Genomic DNA, 24,890 nt, shown 5'->3' with positions numbered 1-24,890 from the left:
TTTTGCTGCTTATCTCATCTTGCACAACTCTCCTGCTGCCCACTTCAGCATGAGATATATTAGCTTCTTCCACTGCCATTGTAAATGTGTAATTGCTCATAATCTTTTTTTTTTTTTTTCCTAGAACGTACAGGCAGCTTCTTCCTTTCTTCTGACTTCAGCTTCGCTGCTCCTGGGTTTCAGCATGTGGATGTTTGAGCCCTGGGGTGGAAAGGGAGGAGAGGGGCACTCCCCACCTGCCTTTGGTGTTTGGTGTTTGGGTTTGCGTCTCAGTGCCTTGGGCTGTGAGGTGAGGAAAATTAACAGTTGCAGGCAAAACATAGCTTTTCTGCTTTTATTTATATGTTTCGTGGTGGGATTTTGCATGCAGTTTCTTTAATCACTTGGAATTATTATTTCTTTTTTTTTCTTTTTTTTTTTTTTTTTTTTGGGTGGTTCTTCTGTGATTTACCCTTTCAGAAACAGCTCTAAAAGCTGAGGATGCAGGTTGTTTTCCTGCAGGCCCCATCTTTTCCCAGCCTCCAAGGCATCAGATCTTTCTGTTCATTAATTTCTCCCCTCTGGTCAAAAAAGAAGTGTACTTGGTTTTCTGACTGAGGTGACTTTGTACTCATTTACTTGCAGGCATTTTCCTGAGTCCTAAGAAGTTGATGTAAAGGTAAGAATTGCTTGTGATCCAGACTGGTCCTTGGTGTAAGAGCCCTGTCTCATGTTCCCACATAAGCAGGCAGCCTAATGCCAAATAAAATTCATTAAATCACCTGTTGTGATCCTACATTTCACATTTCTTTGGATGTCCAAGTCCCACTGAGCCAGGGGTGCTTCGTGCTCCTGCATTTCCTAACACAGAAGACCCCAAATTCAAACCCTTGGGAGCAAATTCCTCTCTGGGTGAACAGCTCCTTCACCTGGAATAGCAAGGTTGGCCCAAAAGGCCATAGCTTTGCCCCCCAGCAAAGGGATTTTTTCACAGAACAATCCATCTCAGGAGTTGAGACAGCATGGTTTGTTGTTTTCAGCCCCTAGTTTCATTTACAAGCAAAAAAAAAAAAGTGGTGAAAAAATTGGCCTTTGGCAAACATGCCCACAAAAGAAAATATGGGGCCAGGTCTTCAGGTGCCATAAATCAGCTGCAGTGAAGGGGCAACACTGATTTACATCAGCTGAGTGTCAGCCTGTAAATCCCCACTGACACACAGTTGAAAAACAAGCATTTCCAAGCACCTGAGCAATTTCTTTCTCTAAACCACCATTCCTTTCTGCTCCCTCTCTCCATTCAAATGCCTACAGAAGGGCTGCTTTGTGCTTTGAGGTTTTGGTGCTGTTGTTGTTCATAATGCCTGATTCCTTCTCAGGGCTTTTTTTCACCCCCTTCTCCCCCTTCAATGAAAAGCTCAGTAAAATGAAGTGCCATTGGCCTCCCGTCCATCCCAGGTTTTTGTGGCAGTTCATTAAGAACAGGGAGCTGCAGGCTCTCTCCCTGCTCTCTGGACACAGTTCAATACTGTGTGCATTCTTGTGCTGAGATTTACGTCTCACATTCAAAAAAGCCCCTTAAATCAAGCAGCCTGTTAGCATCTTCTCAGGCTCTGTGTGCCTGGGAGATAAAATGCCTGCGTGCTAATAGTCAATTCATCACTGATCTTACAGGGGAAAAGCCTTTGCTTGTGTGGGAACATCCTCTGCCCAACGGTTGCCTTCGAGCCTCTCTATTTATTGCTTTATTTATTTATTTATTTATTTAAAATTCCTCATCAGCTTGGGCTTGCATTCTGCAAGGATGCTTCAGCATCTTTAGGCTGAAGCCTTCTCCATGCAGAGCAGCATATGGCTTTGCTGCCAAGGCAGCCCTGGCCAATATGCTGGACTTACAGATCTGACAGTGCCAACTTACAAAAGTTTCGTGGTACATATGTCAATACCAACTGCAGGGATGGTGAGCTCTTCCTGTGTTTCCCAAAGGAAAATATATAAACTCCCTGGGAGTCAAGCTCAGTTGTGTAAACATTCACAGTGAATTTATTTCATGACACGCTGCAGCCCAGTGGTCACCCAGCAGCTCCACCTCCTTTGGGTGGGTTCTGTGGCATCTCCCGTGCTGCAGCAGTGATGCTGGGCACTGGTGGGGCAAAACCATCACATCTGGTGGCGTAAAACCATCTTATCTGGTGGAGCTCCCCTCACATCTAGTGGGGCAAAACCACGGGAGCACTTGGTCAGGTTTCACACGGTGAATCCAGCAGTTGCAGAACCGTGTCCCCGGTCAATGATTCCTCCCAGGGGTTAATTCCATCACACGCCTGGAGTATTTCTGGCCCAGCTCAGGTTCCAAGGCTCCCCATGCCAGGCACACTGTGCTCTCAGCAGGCTCTGCTCTGGAGGTCCCTGCCAGCACAGGGCTGCCCGCCGTGCTGCGGGGCAGGGTTGGAGCAGTGCCGGCTGCGCCGCGCCGTCCCCGCCTGGCACGGGGACCAGCCCGACCAGCAGCTCCAGCGCCCGTCCGTCTCACCACCTGGGACACGCAGAGAGGAAGGGAAAAACAAACAAAAAAAAAGGGATTTCAGGTCTGGCTGAAGCTTCTCTGGATATGGACTCCCTGCTCTCTGGCAGCCAGGCCCAGGCTGTTGAGATCAAGGTGCTTTGAAGCCAGGGGAGATGAATCAGCATCACCCCAAACTGTAGCCATGATATTTTCTGAAAAATCCTTTCCTTAGGATTTTTTCTTCTGAGAAGCTGAGAGGCCTCAGGAACAAAATGTAAACAATGATTATCTGCTGCTATGGAATGCAACAGGTGCATCTGTGATTGGTCTCATGTGGTTGTTTCTAATTAATGGCCAATCACAGTCAGCTGGCTTGGACTCTCTGTCCAAGACACAAGCTTTTGTTATCATTCTTCTTTTTCTATTCTTAGCTAGCCTTCTGATGAAATCCTTTCTTCTATTCTTTTAGTATAGTTTTAACGTAATATATATAATAAAATAATAAATCAAGCCTTCTGAAACATGGAGTCAACATTCTTGTCTCTTCCCTCATCCTAAGACCCCTGTGAACACCACCCCACCAAACACCAACAGCTCTTTCTTGTCCATCTCATCTGAAACCCTCTGGTTTTCCTTTCCCAAAGCACAGCTCACAGCTCTCTCTGCAGCAACTTCCTGCCTCTGACCAAGGTAAAGGGACAGAAGTCCCCTAAAGCTGTGGGGATGTTGTGGAAAGTCCCTTTGGAGATGGGTCATTTCAAAGCTTTTTCATTACAGTACAGACTGAGTTGTCAGGAGTGGTCGATACTATGGATTATGGTGGTGCTCCTGAATGATGGGAATGCTTGATGGCTGTCATTTACTGTCATTTTTTATTTACTCATCTGGCCTTCAAGCCTGGCTTGGGCACTTTATTAATCCAGACAGTGCAAATGGGTGTGTGTGCTTTTACTTAGTGCTGGCTGGGAAGCTGTGTTTTCCATCTGCTGGAACATTGTGCTTTTAAAAAATAAAATTAGTTTGGTCTTAAATTAGTTTTGCTACTGAAAATTTGAAATTAAAAATTGCCCAGGAGTTTAGAAGTGTGCCTGTCCCCACTGTTGCTAAAATCAAGGAGCACAAGGCTGGCTGGTCCAGTGCTCTGCTTTGACGGCAGGTCCTGGGCTTCCCAAGCAAATTCCTGAGATTTGGAGACAACTTAAAGAACCTGAGCTTTATTTAAAAAAACACTTTTCAGTCACTGAAGCAAAGATTGGCATTCAGCCTCACAAACCATCTCCCCAGCTCTGCTCCAACTCCCTGTCTCATCACAGCTTTGATTTCCCACTGGTGAGACCCCAGTGATGAGCCCACGGCTGAAGGCCTGGAGCTCTGCCTGGTGGAACTGCTCTCAAGATAGATTTTTCTGCCAGTTTCATGTGCTGAGATTTAGAATTTTTTTTTCTTTTTTGTCATCATGAATCAGGACAAAAATATCCAGAGAGAGCTGCAACTTTTTTTGGAAATGAAAGAGCCTGTTCCGACCCTGGCTTTTTTTGCTACCCACTTAACTTTTTAGGATAGTATAGAAAGTGACAAAGAAAACATAAATATAAGCCTGTCACTTTGGAAAAATATTTTTTTTTCACCCCAAAATAGACACTCTAGTCAAAATGCATCCCAGGAAGGGGTGGGAAATCTGGCAATGTAAAAAATCTAGCAGTTTTTTACTAAAACAGCTTTTTTGATGGTGAGTTGTGTGAGCAGTTCCTTCACCTGAGTCTTTCCCCTTCCCTCCCTGCCTGCTGAGGTTTGTGCTCCCCCCCCTTGGAGCAGCCATCCTTAGTGGGATGCCACAAGCCCTCCAGAGGCTTGATTCAATCCAGCAATTAAATTTATTATTACTATCTCTATTTATAGTAATAACAAATTACAGAATGGTTTGGATTGGACGGGAACATCTCATTCCAACCCCTCTGCATGGGCAGGGACACCTTCCACTATCCCAGGCTGCTCCAAGCCCTGTCCAACCTCACCTTGGACACTGCCATGGGACAACCCATGCCAGGGCCTCACCACCCATACAGGGAAGATCTTCTTCATATCCAACCTAACTCTGCTCTTTTTCAATTTAAACCCATTCCCCCATCCCCTGAGCTGTTTGACATAACGTGTCAGAACTCAGTACATCCCTCTGGGTGTCCAGAGTTGCCAAGGACACCTCTGGGGGCTCGGAGACCCCGGCACGCAGCCCAGAACACCTGGGGATTTGATTATGACCCCTGGAGCAAGTTACCAGCTTTGTATGAGGACCTGAAATTCACAGAAGTTTAAATAGTATAATAATAAAAATATCACAGGGTGAAAATGTAGATTTTAGGATTTTTGGAATGGGGGTTATGGGGACAAGATGGAGGAACTTGGGCATGTCCAGCCTTTTGCCCCCTTCTTCTTGTTCTCCATTTTCTGCAGTGATGCTGGCACTTTGGGATTGATTTAGAATAGAAATTCACTGTCTAACATAGGTGATAGGTATTGGGAATTAACTGTAAATATGTTATATGTAGTTTGTAGTACAAAAGGACAACACCACCTCAGGGGCGGTCAGAGTGCCTGTGGCTGCCTGGCTGAGCAGATCTCGGATGGGCAGAAAGAAAATTTTACAGATAAGAATTAATAAACCACTTCAAGAGCAAAACCTGAAGAACTCTGATTTGTTCTTCAGCTGCGCCGGCCGAAACAGAGACATCCTGCACATCTCGGGGCAGCAATTAACAACCAACAACCCGAGATAACCCAGCCACAAAACACAGAAGGGATTGATGCATGGATGCTGTTAGATTAGCCACGTGGAGAGGGAAATCCACCCCTCTGGGCTCTCACCTGGGCGCTGGGTGTGCTGGCAGGCGGCTCCTCGGTCCCCAGGGCGGCAGTGGCAGGAGCAGCTGTCCCCCAGCAGCACGGGCTCCCCGTTGTTGAGGCAGGGCCTGCAGCGACAGGGGCTGAATTCCTGCAGGAACTCACCCAGAGCCCTCCTCAGGTGCTGCTCTTTGCTCTCCATGTGGCCGAGGTTGCTCCTGCGCAGGATTTCGTGGATGGGCTGCAGCTGCAGGGATGGAGATGGATGGCATGAGAACAATTTCAGCTGGGCATTGACTGGGATGCTGTGACATTGCTGGATAAATTCAGGATTCGGGGAAAAACTCATTTGTCTTCCTCGACAGCTGCATGTGCATCATGCAAATGTGGTGCTGCCCCAGTGAGGAGCCACCGTTCCAAAACCTTCCTCATCTTGGGGGTTTGTGTGGGATTGGCTTTTCTGGACATGCTTTGGAGTTTTAGTAGGGATTGGAATGATAAATTAAAACACCCCAGTAAGCCCATTTTTTGGACTGATTTCTTAGTGCTGTCACAGTCCCTGAGATTCTTGCATGCTTTTTGCCTTTTTGAAGAAAATGTTTTGGTAAGAGCTTTGGACAGAGGGCATCATCAAAATTTATTGCCATCCTATCCCTTGCAGTGGCCAGATTGTGAAATACCCAGTAAATGCTGAGAATGAGGAATTTTGCCTATATATCTTTTGCCCTTTGATGTAGTGAAATAATACTGTAATCTGCAGCTTTGGGAATGTAACTCACTCATCGTATTTTCCAGCAGCAAGATCCAGTTCCTATACACCAGTCAGCAAAAATAATCCAGTCTGGGCAGCAATTATAACTTGCCCAACTGAATATTAATATTCAATGAGTATTAAAGCTAAAAACTTGGGACTGTGTGAGGACACTTATTTACATTTGTCCATCGATGCATCTGGGCAAACGCTCCCTGTCTAGGCCAGGAATTTGTTCCAGGGAAGAGCTGGGTGTCAGCTCTGTGAGAGTGATTTGGGGGTAGGATCAGGCTCAGCTGGGCTTTGGGAAGAGCTCTTGGGCAAATTTGCACAAGCCTGTTTGACAAACTGAGGGGACTGCAGATAAGAGCTGCTGAAGTGGCCCCTCTGGTTGCAGGGAGCTCTGGAGAGGTCAGTGCATGGTTTACTGGAAAATAGAAAGGTCAGAACATGGTTTACTGGAAAACTGCAAGAAATCTTGCCCAGAATTAATGGGAACTTGTGCAAAAAGGTGAATAACCTGCAGCTGGAACTGAAAGCATTTCTCTGTTATCAGATCTTTCTGCTGCTGCCCAGGGAAGTTTGCACAGTCCTTCTTGCCCTGCCAATAACACAGATAATTCCCAAATCCATTTTTCCTTCTCTCACTCTCTGTCAGAGCTTTCAGATCTGCTTTCAAATGAAGAAAAGAGGGATAGAAATGGCAGCATGTCCCTGCCATGACAGAGATCCTTCCCTCACACTCCATAGCTTCTCCTGGAGCAGGCTGGTGATCTTGGCATCTTGGGGTACTTGTGGTCCTGTTGACCACAGCTGAGGAGTTGTGGCCACCCCCTCATGCCTCTGCCAGCTCAACCCTGGATTATTTGTTTGTAGGATCACTCTTTTCTGTCCCTTTCCATCCCCTCTGCTTGCACCCATCTCCTCCCCCTCAGAAGCTCTATAAGATGCTTCACTGATCTTCCCATTTTATGGGGCACCCAGTGAAACAAAAGGCAGAAGAGAGCCTCGCTGATTTTTATGGCCACAGACTTTCTTTTTGGAGTGTGGAGAAAGGCAGGACCCACCTGACAAAGCAGCCAGGAGCTTCCTGCTCAGAGAACTCCTGGAGGAGGGCTGTCTTTGCAGAGCTTTTGTTGGGTAACAAAACACCTTCCCCAGCCCCCTGTGAGTGCCCTGCTCATACAGGAGGGTGGACAGCATCAGGGAGAATACCAGGGATGAATACAACTGCAATTCATTGTGAAGCCGTTGGGGAACACGTCAGAAACTTAACCTGGTGCTAATCCAGCATTAAGCTGCTTGTCTGTCTCCCTGTGGATGCAGTCAGTGGGAGATGTACTCCCCATTGTGAAATGAATAAGAGGTTACCAGATCAGTGGCCCACTACATTTAATCTTGTTCTGTGATGGGATCACAATAAAAATACGAAATGATCTGCTCGACTACACTTTCATTCCTTAGAGCAGCAGAGTTTCTTCAACTGCAGAAAAGCCTTACCTGGAAATCAATAACAGCAGGATTATATTTTAATGACCTGCCCCAGTGACGATACATTTGGCCATCCCAACTCTTCAGGAGCCCTCCACTGGAACTGGTATCTCCCCCTCTAATCCGGGGAATAATATCTTCCACAACTGCACTGTGGCTCCCAGCATCTGCAGAGTGGAATTGCACAGGTATTATTCAGCTGCTGTTTCCACAAAAAAAGGCTGCAGAAACTGCTCAGTGGAGGGGAGATCAATTGTGCTGTCAGGGGCTGCCTCCCAGGATCGATGTGAGCTCAGTGCTCTCTGCTTGTGGGGTGAGCCCTGCCACCTTATCACAGGGTGACAACTTGAGCATCCCAAATCCTCTAAGCTGATAACACCTGAACTCCTCCAGCCTTGGTTTCTGGGTAGGGCATGGGCAATAGGTCACACTGACTATAGCTCATTAGGAAATGTGCAAATCTGGGGGTTCCTACACTCTTTGAGTACTTTTTAGAGTCAATTTTGACTTAGTCTGTCACTGCTGTGGACTGCAGCCTCCCAGCCACCCCACAGCCTCTGTTTCTAATCCAGATATATTGCTGCATTAATTCCTGCTCTTTTAAGAAGGGATCAATACTCCTGGAGATGTGAACCCAAATTTTCTGTAGTCCCACCTTGCCTGGGGGATGGCACCAGAGCTCCCATCCTCACACCTTGTGTGACCCTACACAAATCTCTGTGCCCAAAACAAGTGACCCAAGGAGCCTCAGGAGACCCCAGCCCTGCTGCTGTACCAGTTTTCAGGAATCCTTTCTGCTTGCAGTCAGAGTGTTTCAGGGTTACACCCAGATCCACGTTCTCCTTGCTGGCTGTAATGCCAAGAGACAGCCCAACACAGGCACTTATCTGCTCCATGCTGATGGCTGCAAAGCAGAAAGCAGACAGGTAAATCCAGTGACTCGTGGTATTCATTTTCCTGCTTCTCTTTTCTATCATTGAAGAAAAGATTCAGTTACTTTCATGGCTTGTATTTTGAAGTCAAAAGGTATTTTGGGCAGAAGACCGTGGAAAACCCCAATATTTTATTGGGGTATATTGGACCTATCATATATTAAGTGTAAAAATAATTTCCTTAGGAAATATTAGAAGAAAGTAAAAATCTTAAGGCTTCAGGCACTGTTTGATCTATATATTTAACAACAAACTTTGGGTTTTTTCACAGACTAACTCAGACTAACTAAAGCCAGGAACAGCAGCTGAAATCAATAGATCCTCACTAATTTTCCTAAATTCAGGATCTGAATTTAGGAAATCAGATCATTAATGGTTAAAAATCAGATCAGTTTAGGAATCTGATCATTAATGGGTTAAGCAGCACCTTCAGGAGTACCTTAGGAAAGGTGTGTGTGCTGAGAGCTGCCAGAGCTTTCCTGCCTGCTGCTGCCAGCTCCACCACCACATACATCATGAAAATATGTAACTGGAGAGCCATGAAGCAACTGCAGAGGGGAGAAGGGAACTAATGAGGTGGTTTCACCAAGGTAAGCAATGTGCATATTTCATACAGCCTGGTTTTATGTAAGCACTTGAGTGTACTGCAAATATAAGGCTGTCCTCTAGTAGTTAAAAAGTCCGTTGATTTCAGTAAATGCAGGTACTGTAAGTAACAGGTAACTTTTATATTGCTCTTTTTTGTCAAGGGGACCTTAGAGTGTTTTCCAAAGAAGCCTGGTGATGCATAGAGTGGTTTTGAAAGGAGGCACAGAGGTCAGTGGGGTTTGTGTGTTGTGGTTTGATGATCTGAAGTTGAAACCTGTGTCCAAGTGCCACCCTGGAGCACTGTCTGCTGAATAGCCTCCCCTCAGCACTGGGGAGCAGGGCCTTGCCTTGTTGTGTTTAAAATATTGCCCAAACACTCTTGGCTCTGGTTTTGTGGGGTTATGGAGTGGTGTGGGTTAAAAGGGACCTTTAAGGTCCATCTGGTCCAGCCCCTCTCCCTCATGGGCAGGGACATCTTCAGCTACACAAATTTGTTCAGAGCCCCATCCAACCTGGCCTTGAGTGTGTCCAGGGATGAGGCATCCACCACCTCTTCAGGCAACAGTGTTTCACCAAACTCATTGTAAAACATGGCTTCTTTAATCTACATTGGCCCTCTTAGTTTAAAACCATCCCACCTTGTCCTGATTAAACCCTGTCTTTGTAATGTCTTTTAAGCATTAAAAGACAGGCCCTGATTAAAACCTGTCTTTGTAATGTCTTTTAAGCACTGGAAGGTTGCAGTGAGGTCTCACTGAAGCCTGGATAAGAAAAATCCAGGCTGAAAAACATAAATTCCCTCAGCCTTCTCTCATGGGAGAGGTTTCCCACTCCTTTAATCAGCTTTGTGGCCTCCTCTGGACTTGCTGTGCAAGTGATCCCAGATGCAACACTGCAAATGAGGCCTCACCAGAGGGGCAGAATGCCCTTCCACCACCTGCACGTGGCCTTGCTGGACCTCATGAGGTTCCCAAGGGCCCAGAGCTTGCCCAGGTCCCTCTGGGTGTCACCTGCAAGCTTGTTCCCTTCTTCCCTCCCTACAGGAGAAGCTCACTAGGACACAGATCTGCTCCTCGGCCTGGTGGATCCAAACCCTGCTTAGGAACTCAGCATCCTGAGAAAGGGCCTGCAAACTGGTGAGAGCTGAAACACACTCCAGACCTGAACTGGGAACTGCATCCCACTGCAAAACTGGGCCCTTGAGAAAGATTAAACGTGTAGCACTCAATTACTTGTACTAAACTGTTCAACAGTTGTAAACACAGTGGGTAAAGTTCACTCACCCAAAGCAGCATGAGTGATTGCTTATCTTGGTGCTGGAGTGCCATAAAATTAAACTTGAGGAACACCCTGATTAATTGATTTGCCATGGTTCCTGTTGAGTAATTATGTTCAGCGAGGGGCTGTCGATACCATTCGCCATTGGTCATGGCGAGATCGAGTCTTGATAAATGAAAAGTGGTTATCACTGCAAAAGGGTGGCCTCAGTAAATATTAGTGCTTGAGGGGGGAGTCCTGATAGGGGTTTTTTTTGTTTTATATGATATAATTTGCGATAGTTAAATGTGCTTGAGTGATAAGATTTACTGCTGCATTTTGAATTAATCAGAATATATGAAGACTCTTTCTAATTTACTCCACGCATAATGTTCCTCCCATAAATGTTCTTGTAATGTGTGAACACATTATACTGTTTTCTGCTAAATAATAGAACCATAACAATCTATTTTAAAAACGAGTAATGAAAAATATTGATGGCAGAGCAACGAGGGACCTCGCTCTGACATATGTATTTATTTCACTCATGACCATATCCATATAAGCCCTTGCAGCCTGAAAGCTGGGAATGGGTCTGGCAACAAAACTGCAGCCTGAGCTCTGCACTGAGCTGTGGATACCTAAACACAGGAGGTGATTTCATTTTCAAAATTCAGGTTTCCTAAATGCTCAAAGTCCGAGCCAGATGCTCAGTGACCACCTAAGCTGTGTCTCATTTAGGGAGGACTCAGCCAAGGGATCTTTTTCCTGAGTTTGTGCATTAGTCACTGGTCTATTAAAAAATGAATATTCTGTGTTCCAGAGCATTTAGCAAGCAGCCTGGTGGGCTGGGTGGGCCCTGAGGATGCAGTGGTTGACCTAAAGCAGCCCTGTGGGGGCTCAGTGATGCATCTGCAGAGCTTCAGACTCATCTTAGGAAGCTCTGATTTTAAGACTTGAGCACTTGTATCCTGATCCTAACCATTCCTCAGGGAAGGAGGATAATCCTCTTGCAAACACAGCCTCCAAGCATGGCTGTGATCAACATTAGAGAAATCAGGGCTTTTTTTGCTAAATGGTTTCAGACAGTGGCATATCAGACACTGCAGGTGGGTCCTTCTGGGTCAGCACTGTGTGACACAGAGCACTGCTGGCTTTGTAAGGGTGGACTTTCTGGCAGAGCCTGGATTAGATGAAAATTACAGAATGGTGGTGCATTAGAATGAAAATTGCATCTCTACTGGGGTGCATTTTTGTCTTTTGCTGGACTTCAGTATCCTTCTTTCCTAAGATAAGGCATCTTGTAGCAGTAAATCTCCTTATATACACAGCAAGCACAAGATAAAGTGAAATAATAGCCTCCCTCCACATGCTCTTGATTAATTCTTCCTCTGAAATTGGCAGTCTGCTTCCTGAAGTCTTGCTTGCCAAGACCTTGTTCACTTCCATATCACTCACCCTTCAAACTGAAGGAGTAATTTGAAGAGGCATCATGTTTCCAAACATTGGAGGTTCAGGAACTTGATGAAAATTCTCTCAATCAGTAATTTCTTGTGGAAAAATTGGCATGGTTAATGTGCAATATGGAGTGCATAGTTATCCTAATGCTGATGGGGCCCAACCATTTCAGACCAGAGGCAGAATCTGGGGCAGAACCATGAAAATTATTGAAATTACTGAAATTACAGCAATTTGCACCTGTTGTCCAAGATCACAATTTCCTTCTTCATCAGTGTCTGGCCTGGAGTTACCAAGGCAGTGGCACCCTCAGCACAGCAGAGTGATGGCCCCAAGGGGAAATGGGATCTATTGCATTGTTGACACCTTTACAAAAGTTGACAACCTGCTTATTGAGCCATATTATTGTTCTGTATCCCATGTTTTTGATTAGGAAAAATGTTACATTTTTGACTTGCTATCAATGGCAATTCCCAGGCTCTCGGTGTCTGCAGTGGGTGTTTTGTCTAACTGAGATTTAGAGGTAGGGCCCTCCAGCCTCATACACTCCAATTTGTTGAGAACTGGAGCTAACAGGGGTCTGTTAATCTCCAGATGTGGCACTAAGCAGAGTGAAGTGGCAGAGGTATTGCTGAGTGCAGTGCAGTATTTCCATTTACAGAAAATTGTGGCCCTTGCTATGAACAGGCTGAAATGTGAGAGTGCTGATTTGCTGAGCTCTGGGTGGCTCTGCAGCCTTCAAGCATTCATGGTGAACAAAGATAACAAGAAATAGGAGAAGATTAGCAAGAAATGGAGAAAATGATGCTCAGGTTCCTTCCTTAATGACCAAACCCTTACCCAGACACTTCTGAAATCAAAGCAGAAACCACATTTGGTGACATTCAAGGTAATCCCAAGCCACGTGGCCAGTAATGCCATCAGGGTGGAAATACCAGGTTTAAAGCAGAAAGCTGAGAACAGAGGATATATTTTGATTTTTCTGACCTTTTCTTCGCATCTCCTCCTTATTGATGACGAGGATGTACTCAAAGACACCGCCCATGGTGCCAGATGTCATGAAGTGGGTGCCGTAGTCGTTGATGAATTTGGCATACATGCCATAGTTGTAGGTGTCGGGGAGCTCTTGCAGGGAGAGCAGCACATCTTCATCCAAAACTATGTTGTCCCTTCTCATCTTGAAGCGGGCTGTCTGCACCTTGGTCACAGCTCTAATGAACCCAACCTCCTGCAGGTAAAGGAGAGAGGAGCTGCAGTCAACATGAATTTAAACAAGTGAATTTCTAGGCTTTAGACTTGTGGGGGAAAGCCTGAATCTCTCACTGTCAGTTCGTGCATGAAAACAAGCCTGATTTAAATGAAATAATGGTAATTCTCTTTTTAAAGTCTGATTTGCTGTGGAGGTGGAGGGCCTTGGGGGGTTGGATACTATGGGTGTTTTATTGATGTATGAATATGATCAGAGTTGGGCTCCACATGGTTCCCCTCCATTCTCCATTTCTGCAATTTCTTTTTCCAGTTTCCTTTCCATACTGTTTATTCCCTTTTTGCTTTTTTCACAAACTCAATGAATAGCAAAGCACAAGGGTCAAGCCCAGCCCAGCAGAGAGGAGATTCCTTGGCCAGAAAGATGCTGATGGAGGGAGAATTTCCTGGATATACCACCAGCTCCAAAGCTCCACCTCTGTATTTGCCATTGCTTTGCACAAGTCTCCACTGCAACACGAGCAGCCCTTTAAATGATTCCTCCAATAACTGATCATCATTTAGCTGCAAACATCATGTGAGTCTGGACAAGGGCACAGTAAATACTATAATGGTGCTCATTTCAAACAGCTTTTAAGGGCATTTTAACTCGGAACACCATCAAAGTAATTCTTCTTTATTGTTTTCTGTCAGCAGCCCGGAGAGAAGTGGAGATGGGGCACGGTAAATGTGGGAAATACCAGCACTCATGTTATTAGATTGGAAAGAGGTCATCCCTGCCAGTCCATGATGCAAGTCCTCTGTGAGAAGTACACCCTATTATCAGGTGCTATTTTTTTCAGTGTGGTATTTTAACCTCCTGTTAAAAGTAGACCATTTCCCTGTCACGAGGCAGCTCGTATTAATTTGAGCAAGATATATTTGCTACTAGAGATCATTCCTTGAGGATAATTGTTTTGATCAGCATCTAGATATTCCCTCCTCCCTCATTGTCACTTTCAAGCATTTTTTTATTTATGTGCTCAGTGTAGCCATGAAACAGGATGGGGTGAGATGACATGTGCCGTGGCACTCCGTAATTCAATTTTATTCCCATTCCCTGTTTGCCGAAACATACCAACTACAGCAAACAGGATTCCTAACGATCATACATTTGCAATTACATGAACAAATTAAGGTACAATTACCCTGTGTTGAAAAATGCAATTGAGAGAATAAACTGACATAAGTTACAGCCAGACCATGCCATGCACAGATGATGCGACTGGAGCAGATGCATCACTGATCTGCTTGGTTTGGTTTTTTTTACCTTTGCATCATATTGTGTGAAATTCTTCAGGGATCCTTTGCCACCTGATAAAGTGAGGCCCAGGTTTAGCATGACATCTGAACCTCCAGGCCCAATTCCAATGGTGAAGCCTGTTGTTTTGGATTTATCACTTTTAAGGGCGTCAAGCAGGTCCTTTGAATCGTCGTAAAACTCAAAAGCAAACCCAGAATCAGCATGAGCCTAAAATGAAAGGAGCAGACATTAATTTTTCAGGGACTTCCCCTCCTTTTTAATCTCTGTTTCTTGAAAGAATACCACTGTTAAAGCCCATGATGCTCCTGACAGCACCAGCACTGACTTCAGTGAGTGTGGAATAAGGAATTAAGTCCCTTGCCATTTCATTTGGAAATATGTGAGAAATGTGGATAAAGCCAAGCATTTTGCTTCTTCCATCTCCAAGCAGGGGAAAGGTCTGTGTTTAGCCACTCAAAGCCAGAGCTGGTAATGGTAGCTATTAAGACAGCCTGACACTTCTCATTATAAAACCTTCCTTCCAGTTCCTTACAGCTCCACCAAATCCTAATGATTTGGACTGATTTTTTTTTCTCTCTCCAGCCTGCTTCTGGATGAATTTATTTAGGTAAATAAAAATTCAACATCTATTTACAATGGCAAGGCTAGAAAACAAACATTGTTTTGCCTGTGTTTTAGAGAGTGACCTTTTCCTTGACAGCTCTGCTTCGCTGGCACGTGGACTCGAGCAGCTCTGCTGAGCCTGAGCTCTGTCATTTGCCAGCTCTGTAAAAAGCCAGCTCCATTTTCAAAGTGGGGACTAAGGGACTCTGCCTGCCGGGAGGGCATGAAAACTACTTGCATTGAGTAATATTTCCCAGGAATAATGTGTTTTCATTCGTTCATGTCAAAAACACGATAAATGTTTAACAGTGTGGCCAAGGCACCCACTTAGGATGTGGGAGACCCAAACTGAATCCTTGCTCTGCTTGGATCAGTGTCCAACATCAGACATGACCTTAAAGACTGTAGGTGTTGTGATCCCTGGTGATGGGTTGCAGGATCCCTGTCTCACTCAGAATTCAGATTTGTGCCACTTGTAGACTTAAAATGCTTTCATAGATTGAACCAGCAGCATTGTTACCATTTTACACATGGACAGCTCCATCCCTAGAGAAGCAGAAGGCCTGTGCAAGTTCTACAGCTCATTAATAGCAGAATTTAGAGAAAACACCTCTCACTTGGCTCTGCCTGGCCAGAGGAAGCAGTGGGGATGCCTGGATGATACAGCAGGTGCATTCCTTGAGGCACCATAGACCAACATTTATGCATCGAGTGCCTGCTGGGGTACATTAAAGACAACTACTGGCAGAATGTGGGACATTGTCAGAACCCAGGAAATTCCTCTGGCTGCCCTGGAGGACTCGAGACCCTGCCAAGGGGCTCAGAGACCTTGGCACAAAGCCCAAGACCCCTGTGCCTTTGATCTTGACCCATGGAAAAAATTACCAAGTTTTATATAAAGAATTACAAGTCAAGAAAGTTTAAGCAGAATGATAGTGAATTTATCACAGGGTGAAAATGTAGAATTTTGGGGTTTTTAGAACGGGGGTTCAGGAGGCAAGATGGAGGAATCTGGGTGTGTCCAATCCTTTCTCCTTCTTCTTCTTGGCCTCCATCTCTCCATCTTCTGCTGTGATGGTGGCACTTTTGAATTGGTTTAGAGGAGAAACTCACTGTCTAACCTAGGTGATAGGTATTGGGAAGTTATGGTAAATAATGTACACATAGTTTTTAGAATCAAAGATAACACTAGTGTGCCTCTGTCTGTCCTGCTGAATGGACCTTGGCAGCCCAGAGAAAGAATTTTATAGATAAGAAACAATAAACAACCTTGAGAACAAGAATAAAAGAATTCTGACTCCTTCTTTGACAGCCGGGCTGGGAAAAGAGACTTTCTAACGCATCCCAGGGTCACTGTGACCAACAGAAATCTCGAGAGGAAGTCTGGCTGTTTTGCTTAGGAATTGCTGCTAAATTTGGCCTCCTGCAGGCCAGGAACTCACCAGGAACTGGTACAGATGGAGGTTGTAGGGCTTGCGGAAATACTTCTCATCATCCCCATAGTGCAGGCGCTCGCAGGCGGCGTCGTAGCGCAGCTCCCGCCACTCCCCGTTGTACACGTACTCACAGAACCCTCCAAAATACCCCGGGTCATAAATGTTCTGCCTCCCTTCCTCTGTCAGGATGTTGTACCTTGGAGAGAGGAGTGTGAAAAGTGCATTTTATATGCACTATCTATGCAGATATTTACCATATCTATTTTGTTGTATTGGTTAGTAGTGCTGTATTAACATTTTGACAGTATGGTAAATGTAGTTTTGTAGTTAAAATAGGTAACTTTTGTAGTTAAAATAGGAAGTATGTATGTGGGATGTTTTTTTAAGAAAGGAGTGAGGTACTCACACCAGATAGCCACAGGACACCCAAGTCTTTCAGAAAAAGAGAATTTATTGCTCTCTTATCAGAAGAAATGAACTTCTTCCTGCCTTGCTCAGCCATGAAGACACCGTCAGGGTTAAGAGGAAGAAGTTGACACTGGCAAAACTGAATCCTTTGTTTGAATGGAATTTATGCATCATGTATGAGATGCATGAATATTCAACAGGCTATTGCTTTTAAGGGTTAATCCTCTGTTAATGTGTGTCCTTTTCTGGGCTTATTTTGCCCAGAAAAAGGTACCTGGACTTCCATAACTCTTTATTTCTATTGTCTCATATTGTCCTAATCCAAACTGTCCAAATTATTATTATTCTAATTACATTACTAGTTTTATAACTATTTTATTACTGTTAAACTTTAAAAATTTTAAAAACAAGTGATGGGCGCTTTTCACAAGGAATTTATCCATCACTCTGGTTTTATTGCCTCGGTCTCTGTCACAGATTCTCCTGATGCTGGTATCTCTACCACCAGGTTATCCATCCTCAGGCCTCCTGAGGAACTGGAATAGAGCTTAAGGCTGGGTTGGGTTTGTTGTCTCCTTGCTGTCTCCTTCCCAAAGCTACCAGGAGGCAAACAGCCATTTTATTTCCGAGGCATTCCTTTGGGCTTACATGCAAGAAATGGAAGAAATCAGTGAAGTTGCCCAGCCCCTCCCAGCAAGCACAGCTATGAAAGTCCCAAAGTCCTGGAACTCCTCCAGGTTCCTCTTGAGCCTAATGCATCTCATTGTCACAAAGTGCTTCCTGGCATTCTCTGCAATTATTTTCTGTCTTAATTTAATCTCTTCCTTTTTAATAATGGTCCCGTTTCTCAGGGTAGTTAACACCCTCCCTAGACATGAAGCCTGTGCTTTGCCAAGTCTGTCACTTATTATTTCCTTATTCCTCCTTCTTCCTGCTCTCCAGCCCTCACAGCTGCTGCCCTCTGAAATCCCTCCTATTACTTAGTATTCCATGTAATTGCATGGCCCAAAGTGAAAGCTTTATTCAAACTAGCAGCAGCACTGCTCTTCTCAACAGGGAACCGTCTTTAGGACTAAGATAGCAAATGCCACTGCTTTTGTGTGTTCTGCAGGAGAAACACTTCAGAGAGCAGAATTAAACAGGGTTCTCAGTGGTAATTAATGCATGCCTTGTAAAACTTTTGATGGACCCTCCCAGGCCCTGGGCCAGGGTGACATTTATCTCATGGACTCCAGAGAGTGTTGGATTGAGCTGATGGGAAAGTTACACAATGGCTGGCTCCATCCTCATCCTGCAGCCCATGTTCATAAATTCCTGGAATGGTTTGGGCTGGGAGGGACCTTCAAGATCATCTCATCCCAATCCATCTGCCACAGACAGGGCTGTGTTCTCCAAGGGAAACTGGGCTTGGTTAAAATACAGGGTTTTCAACAGAAGTGTCACAGTCACAAATTGTTTTTCAGTTTCATTTGATTCTGGATTTCTCTTTTGCCTGTATTACCTAATCAAAATTTGAAACTGAGCAGGGAAACACTTTTCATTGATAGGAGTATTTACATATACTCATGTGGAGCTCAGGCTCTTTGCCTTGAATCTGTGCTCTGAAATCCTAAATCCTGGAGCTAAATCTCCTTAAGGGTGAATGCCAGCAGGGTGCTGCATTCTCCAAAGTCTGCTGTTTGCTTTAGTCTCTTACCTTTAACAATTGGAGAAAGCCATGAGATAACTGGGATCTATTTTTTCAGGAGTGTAAAAGGGCATCACTAGCACTGTGGTCAGGTAATATATCTGAGACAGAGGATAGAAATAAAAGCTGGAATGAACTCTCATTGCCACCCATGGTCACTTGGGACAGCACCTCCCCTTTGGGTACAGCCTCCTATCAATTCATGGATCACTGCTATCACTAAGGAAGAGCAATATAAGAAACATAATCCTGTTTTGATTGTGAGAGGAGCAGCTATTGATTAATTACTCACCCTTGGACTATTTTTTCCACCCCTGGGATTGGGAACAGATGTTCACAAGGGCTTTCAATATCTTCATCCTCACAATTATCCTCATCAGAGCCATCTCTGCAGTCCCAGTCTCCGTTGCACACGAGATGCCATTGAATGCAGCGCCCTAAAGTGCACAGATGCAGGCGGTGGCTTATCCCCCCTCCAGAAATCCTGGCTCCCAGCTTGCATTGATTGGGTTGTTTTTCACCCCCATCTCAAGGCCACAAGAAGTCATGCTGCATGTTAAGCACAGCGTTATTCCATGGGGAATTGGCTTTTCCAAGCTTCTGGGACCTAAACACAGCACAGAGACCAAGCTGGCCACTCCCATGGGCTTCTGTCAGGTGGGAATCAAGGAGAGGTCACCTCCCTGCCCTGAATTTATATTTTCTAAAATCACACTCTTGGAAAGTTGCTGTAGGAATAGCTTCACCCCTTAGCTTAAGGAAGCCAACTCCATCTTATTAAAGTGCAAGGTTTCCTCTTCGCAGGAGGCACTTGGGGAGTTTATTGCCATAATTAATTGCAAGAATGGGTATTTGCAGGAAAGGCAATGTGGAAGGGTTTTTGCTTCTGGGAGCATGGAGAAAGCCTTGAGGAGGGCACTGGCACTGCTTAATTTACCCCAGTGCAGTGATGATAACCTGCTCCAGCTGATAAGCTGGTCACAGAGCTGGCCCGTGGCTCCAAATTTTGATCGAATTTTCGTTAAATGCTCAGGAAGGAAGTTAGGACCATTTGTGTAGAAACAAAAACCTGTCAAGATTAGTCAAACTTTCAGAGAACAGCCGTTTTATATCCTGATCCTCAGAGCTGGAGGTGGCTAAAAATAACTAAATCACCCCAACAGATTGCTGGTTGGATTGATGATTGAACTCTGTCTCTAGCAGGGGAGAACGTGGTGTGCTGTGGGAACGGAGGGGAGTGTGAGCACACAGCACAGCACTTAGAGCAGAATATTCCTACTCTCTTTGTTCCACTGAAGCATTCACATTCTCCATGCCACACAGCCTTCTCTCCTACCCAAATCTGAGTGCAGCAGGGATGGATTTCTGTAAAAGTGGGGGGAAAAAACACTGAAGAGGGGAAATTCCCTGCTTTCTCTTGTACTGGTTCACCCTCCTGCTGCCCGGGGCAGGGGACTGATACCCCCAGTGTCAGAACTCAGCACATCTCTCCGGGTGCCCAGAGTTGCCAAGGACCTCACCGGGGGGCTTGGAGACCCTGGCACACAGCCCAGAACACCTGCGGGTTTGATTATGACCCCTGGAGCAAGTTACCAGCTTTGTATGAGGATCTGAAAATCATAGAAGTTTGAATAGGGTAATAATAAAATTATCACAGGGTGAAAATGTAGATTTTAGGATTTTTGGAATGGGGGTTATGGGGACAAGATGGAGGAACTTGGGCATGTCCAGCCTTTCTTCTTCTTCTTCTTGGTCTCCATTTTCTGCAGTGATGCTGGCACTTTGGGATTGGTCTAGAGTAGAAGTGCACCGTCTAACACAGGTGATAGGTATTGGGAATTAAGTGCAAATATGTTATATGTAGTTTGTGGTATAAAAAGACAACACCACCCTGAGGGCGGTCAGAGTGCCTGTGGCTGCCTGGCTGAGCAGACCTTGGCTGGGCAGAAAGAAAATTTTATAGATAAGAATTAATAAACAACTTCAAGACTGAAAACTGAAGAGTCCAGACTCGTTCTTCAGTCACACGGGCTGAAACAGAGACATCCTGCACATCTTGGGGCTGCAATTAACAACCAACAACCCGAGACCCAAGGAAGGACCAAAACCTCTTTGTCAGGGGTTTGTGCCTGGGTCACTCACCCGTTTCCTTGCACTGGAAGTCCTGCCCACACCCTGGTGGCCCTGAGCAGGGTGTCTCAGCTCGGCAGGCTTGCTCATCCCAGAGGTGCCCAGCGCAGCGTCGCCCTCCGAACTCTGCCGGCCGCTCCAGCCGCCGGTACCGGTGCTGCAGAGACACAGCCACGTGTGTGACACACAGAAATCCCCTCCACAGGCCACAATGCAATCATTTTAACAGCTATTCATGTTAAAACTATCATTTTCAATAGGCATTCCTAATTTATGTGTGTGTGTGGCTTGAAGACTTTGTGTGTGATAAAGACAGGAAGGTCAGCAGAGAGTTGGGAGCTCAGGTTTGCCTGGAGTTCGTACATGTGAACTTAGAATGGCTGTTTAAAAAATATCTCTGTTTTATACCTTGGAAAAATATGGCATTTTTCCAGCTGCATGTGCTTTGTCCTGCAGTGCACCAGGCTCAGATGGACACAGACACTAATTACAACACTGATCCTGAAACATTTCTGATGGATTATTAATGGGAATTGCTGCTCTTTAAATTAGGAAGGGGGAGAAAAAAAGAAAGGGAGAAAAGCCATATTATTTACTGATAATATATTGTCTATAAGCACAGGAACAAAAAAAGCAGGGATAAGATAAACACAGTAGAAGGCAAAATTATGTCAGGTATGTGAAAATAAATTCTCAAACTATGAAGACATATGTGAAATGTTATAAAAATATGAGAACAGGAGCTGATGCATGAAGGCTGCTTCTAATTTCTTTTCGCTGGACTATTTGCATTAAGAATCAGGGGATACTTAATTAAATCTCAGACAGAAAAGGAAGAAAGTCTTGGGCAAGTATTCTGGCCTGATTCTTCCACCATTTGCCTTGATTTTGCTTTGCCTGTTCTGCTGCCTCCAAAGAATTTATTCCCCAGTTTACACCAGGGTAAATAAGAGCCTCTCTAGCAGAGGAGCATTTCCATCATATTTGGATGAGTTTACTGGCTGCTTCAGAATGATGAATATGTATAATATATATAATTAATGTGTGTACATCCTCATCACAGACACATCTGAAGATAAATGAATACATTACAGCGGATCCTTACTTTTTTCTCTTGGCAAGGGAAGCAATCAGTCCATCCTGACCACTGGCTCAGCTGACAGTCAACAGGAGCTGGAGAATTAACATCTCTGCTGCTTCTTCTAGGGAGGGGAAGAAAGAGTGCTCTAAGGTCTTTGAAGCTGTGTTTCGAGAGGGACTGAAGGCTGGAAGGGGGAAAATTACCTCAGTGTGTGTGGTTTTCCACCAGGAAACTGGTTTTTAGGAAATGGGAAGCATCCCAAGATGTCCCATCCAAGTATTCACCATCAGAATTGAGCAGGTGCAGCACTTGGGGATTTTGTCTTGGGATTCCTGCTCTCCCAAGACATCTTTGCCCTTTCCAACAGGTAGATTGCAATTATATATATACATATATTTATGTGACCAATCATCCTGAGTAAACAGAAGGAATGTCCTGAAGAGACAGGTTTTAGAGGAAAGCTAATTTTTTGCCTTTCTATTCAGAAGCACATCCCAAACTCTAGAAGCAGGGATATTTATCACTCCTGAGCCTGTTTTGATGTCACTTTCTTTACACCCATGTGGGCTCATGGACAGGATTTTTCCTGGTGTGAAATCAGATCCTGCTTTCCATGGGCTTTGTGGAGGGCTGGGAATTGTTAGAGCACCAACAGTGCTGAGAGAACAAGATGCAAAGATCTTGGCTAAGAAATTTGTTTGTTGAGTATTTCTAAAGCAAAATACACAAATTCTGAGGAGAAGAAAACAACTAAAGGAATATTTTGAAAGGAGAAAAGGGCAAAGGTATGGTATTGTGATGGCTCTTGGTTCGGACTCTCTGCACATACTCTGAATGTCACTACAGAACAGCTAGAAAACACTTCTCCTGCCTCCCAGCCCAGTCATTACAATCTCTAGGTCAGTCTCTGCTCCTAAAAGCTTCATTTGTTTGAGGCATTTCTTTGTCTTGAGGAGAAACCTGTGCCATGCAAACACAACCCTGCGTTTGCCACAGCCTTCAAACCATTTTAAAGGTTTGTTCCGAGTCAGAACATTATTATTTTTATTATTATTTTGGTGATTAACTAATGAGCAGTCTGTTTTGCTTACAAGACTGAAGTCCAAAGAGAAATATTGATAATTAGCAGAGGTATGGAGCTCATGGGGGATACATCAGAGGCTGGGCAAGATTTACTGAACAAGTAAGGGAGCCTGTGGGTGCAGATCCTGTGTGAGGTGAAAACCCAGAGCCTGCAGGAACCCAGGGCTGGAGGACATGCAGGTATTGATGCCTTTTTGCTGTGACAGGAGGATTTGTGGCTGCATCCTTCAGCACTTCCCAAAGTACTTAATTGGCTCACCTTCGATTGGATTTTACATTTACCTCTTCATTACTCTGCCTTGTTTGATAAGTTCATCAAACATCAAAAATCTTGTCTTTGTTCATTTTCAAAAGGGATTATCGGAATAAGCCTTCATAATTAAGTGTATCACTGCCACAGTTTTTTCCTTTCTGCCTTCTCCTTGTCTTCATGTTCCAATTATCACTGATACCTTTTTTTGATCCTCCTAAATCATATTTGCCTTTACAACAAGCTTGAAATTAATAGCTGTAGAAAAAACCCTCCACCCATTTTCCTATCATGACACTGTAGCTTTAGAAAAAATGTAACTTGTTTATTCTTTTCCTTCAAAGCCCAAGTGACACTTGGATAGGTTAATAATATTGTTCATGGGGAAAAAAAACCCTGAAGAATGAGGATCTGGCTTGGACTGAAAACTGGGTTATTCACATACACTTGTTAACTTCGTGTTGTCGAGTGTAAAATAATTAGAATGCAAAAGAATATGAAAAATATTAACTCATAAATCATCCTGTGTAGAGAATTCATTTCAAGTGCCCAAACCCAGCCTGCTAATTTTGGTAAGGAAGTTTAAGACGGCTTAATAGTCCTCTGCAAAAGGAAAATCATTGTGCAAACAGTTCCTTTAAGAAGGAATTATGATGCTCGGGCTTTGGACAGCTGCCAATTTTTAATTTTTTTTTTTCCCTGGTAGCTTTGTGCACATGCCTTGAGTCAAACTGATGGGCTGATTGACGTGCTGGTAATTCCTGCATGGAAAAGAGGGGAAGGGACCAGGCTTACCTGTGGGAAGGCAGTGCCTGGAGCTCCCTGCACGCCTGGGCTGGTGTCAAAGCCAGTGAGCACACAGTCAGGATCCAGGCACAGAGCTGAGCCAGGCCCCACCACATTGCTCTGCCATACGTGGATGTCTGCTGCAGATCAGCTGCAAAACAAAGCTTTCAACTTTTCAGGAGTGCTGGAAGGAGCATGGAGCCCACCAGGCTCCAAAATGCTGCAGTAAATCATTGACAGCAGCACAGATCCAATCACAAAGAATCAGGACACATCCCAGAGGCCTTTGCCCTTTTGGAAACAAATTCCCAGTTTTCTGGCAAGGAAATATATTAAACTGTGCAACTGTTTCCACATTAAAGTCAATCAATCCTATTGCAGCAGTGTGATTCTTACCCAGCCTGCGCTCTCCTTTTAATTTGAAGGAGGAGGAAACTCGTGTTGTTTCCCACTGTGACTTCCCTGTAATTTTGATGTGTGTGGTTGCTGACCAGGGAAAAGCTTCCCAGTACAGCAAATTGGAGATTAGCACAAAATTGTGTTCTGAGGAGCGGGTACCTTGCAGATACACGAAGGAAATGTCAGTTCAGCTTCCTTCCCTCGCCAGCCCCACGAGGCAGTTTCCCACCTCTAAAGCTGATGTGAGTGATCACCTGGCTTTAGGATGGCCCTACACAGCCACTGCAATGTGAAAATCAAATTCCTTGTTTTCTAAAGTGATTTTAGGGGAGAGAAACGTTCCCTACATGTAAAATTGTTGTGGACATACCTTGTGCAAACTCATCTGCTTGTGGTGGCTCTAATGCTTTTAGCTGGGTGGAATCTTAGTGGATGTGCACAAGTGTAGGAAAGCAATACCACAGAAAGCAACAACACCACAGGATACTTATTTTTGAGATAATAGTCACAAGATGACTATTACACTTATCTTCGTGTAAGAAGAAAATAAAAATGGCCATGGGAAAGATACTTGATCATAGCCCAAGTTGATACTTTCTGAAAAATCCTTTTGCCAGGATTTCTTCTCCTGGGAAGCTTCAGCTTGTCCTTGTTTTGCTGCTTTGGAATGTGATTTGGAGATTGTTTATCCAGCATGTGAATTGTTTTAATGTAATGACCA

General features: G+C 44.6%; 1 protein-coding gene across 1 annotated transcript; it reads right to left on the bottom strand.

Moving 5' to 3' along the window:
- Nucleotides 1-1,992: 1,992 nt before the first annotated feature.
- C8A (complement C8 alpha chain) lies at nucleotides 1,993-23,981 on the bottom strand. Its single transcript, XM_058808819.1, has 11 exons — nucleotides 23,780-23,981; nucleotides 21,676-21,772; nucleotides 20,583-20,727; nucleotides 18,733-18,877; nucleotides 16,352-16,541; nucleotides 14,313-14,513; nucleotides 12,785-13,025; nucleotides 8,338-8,466; nucleotides 7,572-7,729; nucleotides 5,345-5,567; nucleotides 1,993-2,512 (listed from the first exon to the last, which is right to left on the bottom strand). The coding sequence occupies exons 1-11, from the start codon at nucleotides 23,884-23,886 to the stop codon at nucleotides 2,361-2,363; spliced, it is 1,788 nt and encodes a 595-aa protein (XP_058664802.1). The 5' UTR covers nucleotides 23,887-23,981; the 3' UTR covers nucleotides 1,993-2,360.
- Nucleotides 23,982-24,890: the final 909 nt, after the last annotated feature.

Source organism: Ammospiza caudacuta, chromosome 7 (assembly GCF_027887145.1).
Source record: "Ammospiza caudacuta isolate bAmmCau1 chromosome 7, bAmmCau1.pri, whole genome shotgun sequence".
Taxonomy (NCBI): Eukaryota; Metazoa; Chordata; class Aves; order Passeriformes; family Passerellidae; genus Ammospiza; species Ammospiza caudacuta.
The sequence above is the reverse complement of the archived record's forward strand: the minus strand, read 5'-3'. Positions and strand labels throughout refer to the sequence as shown.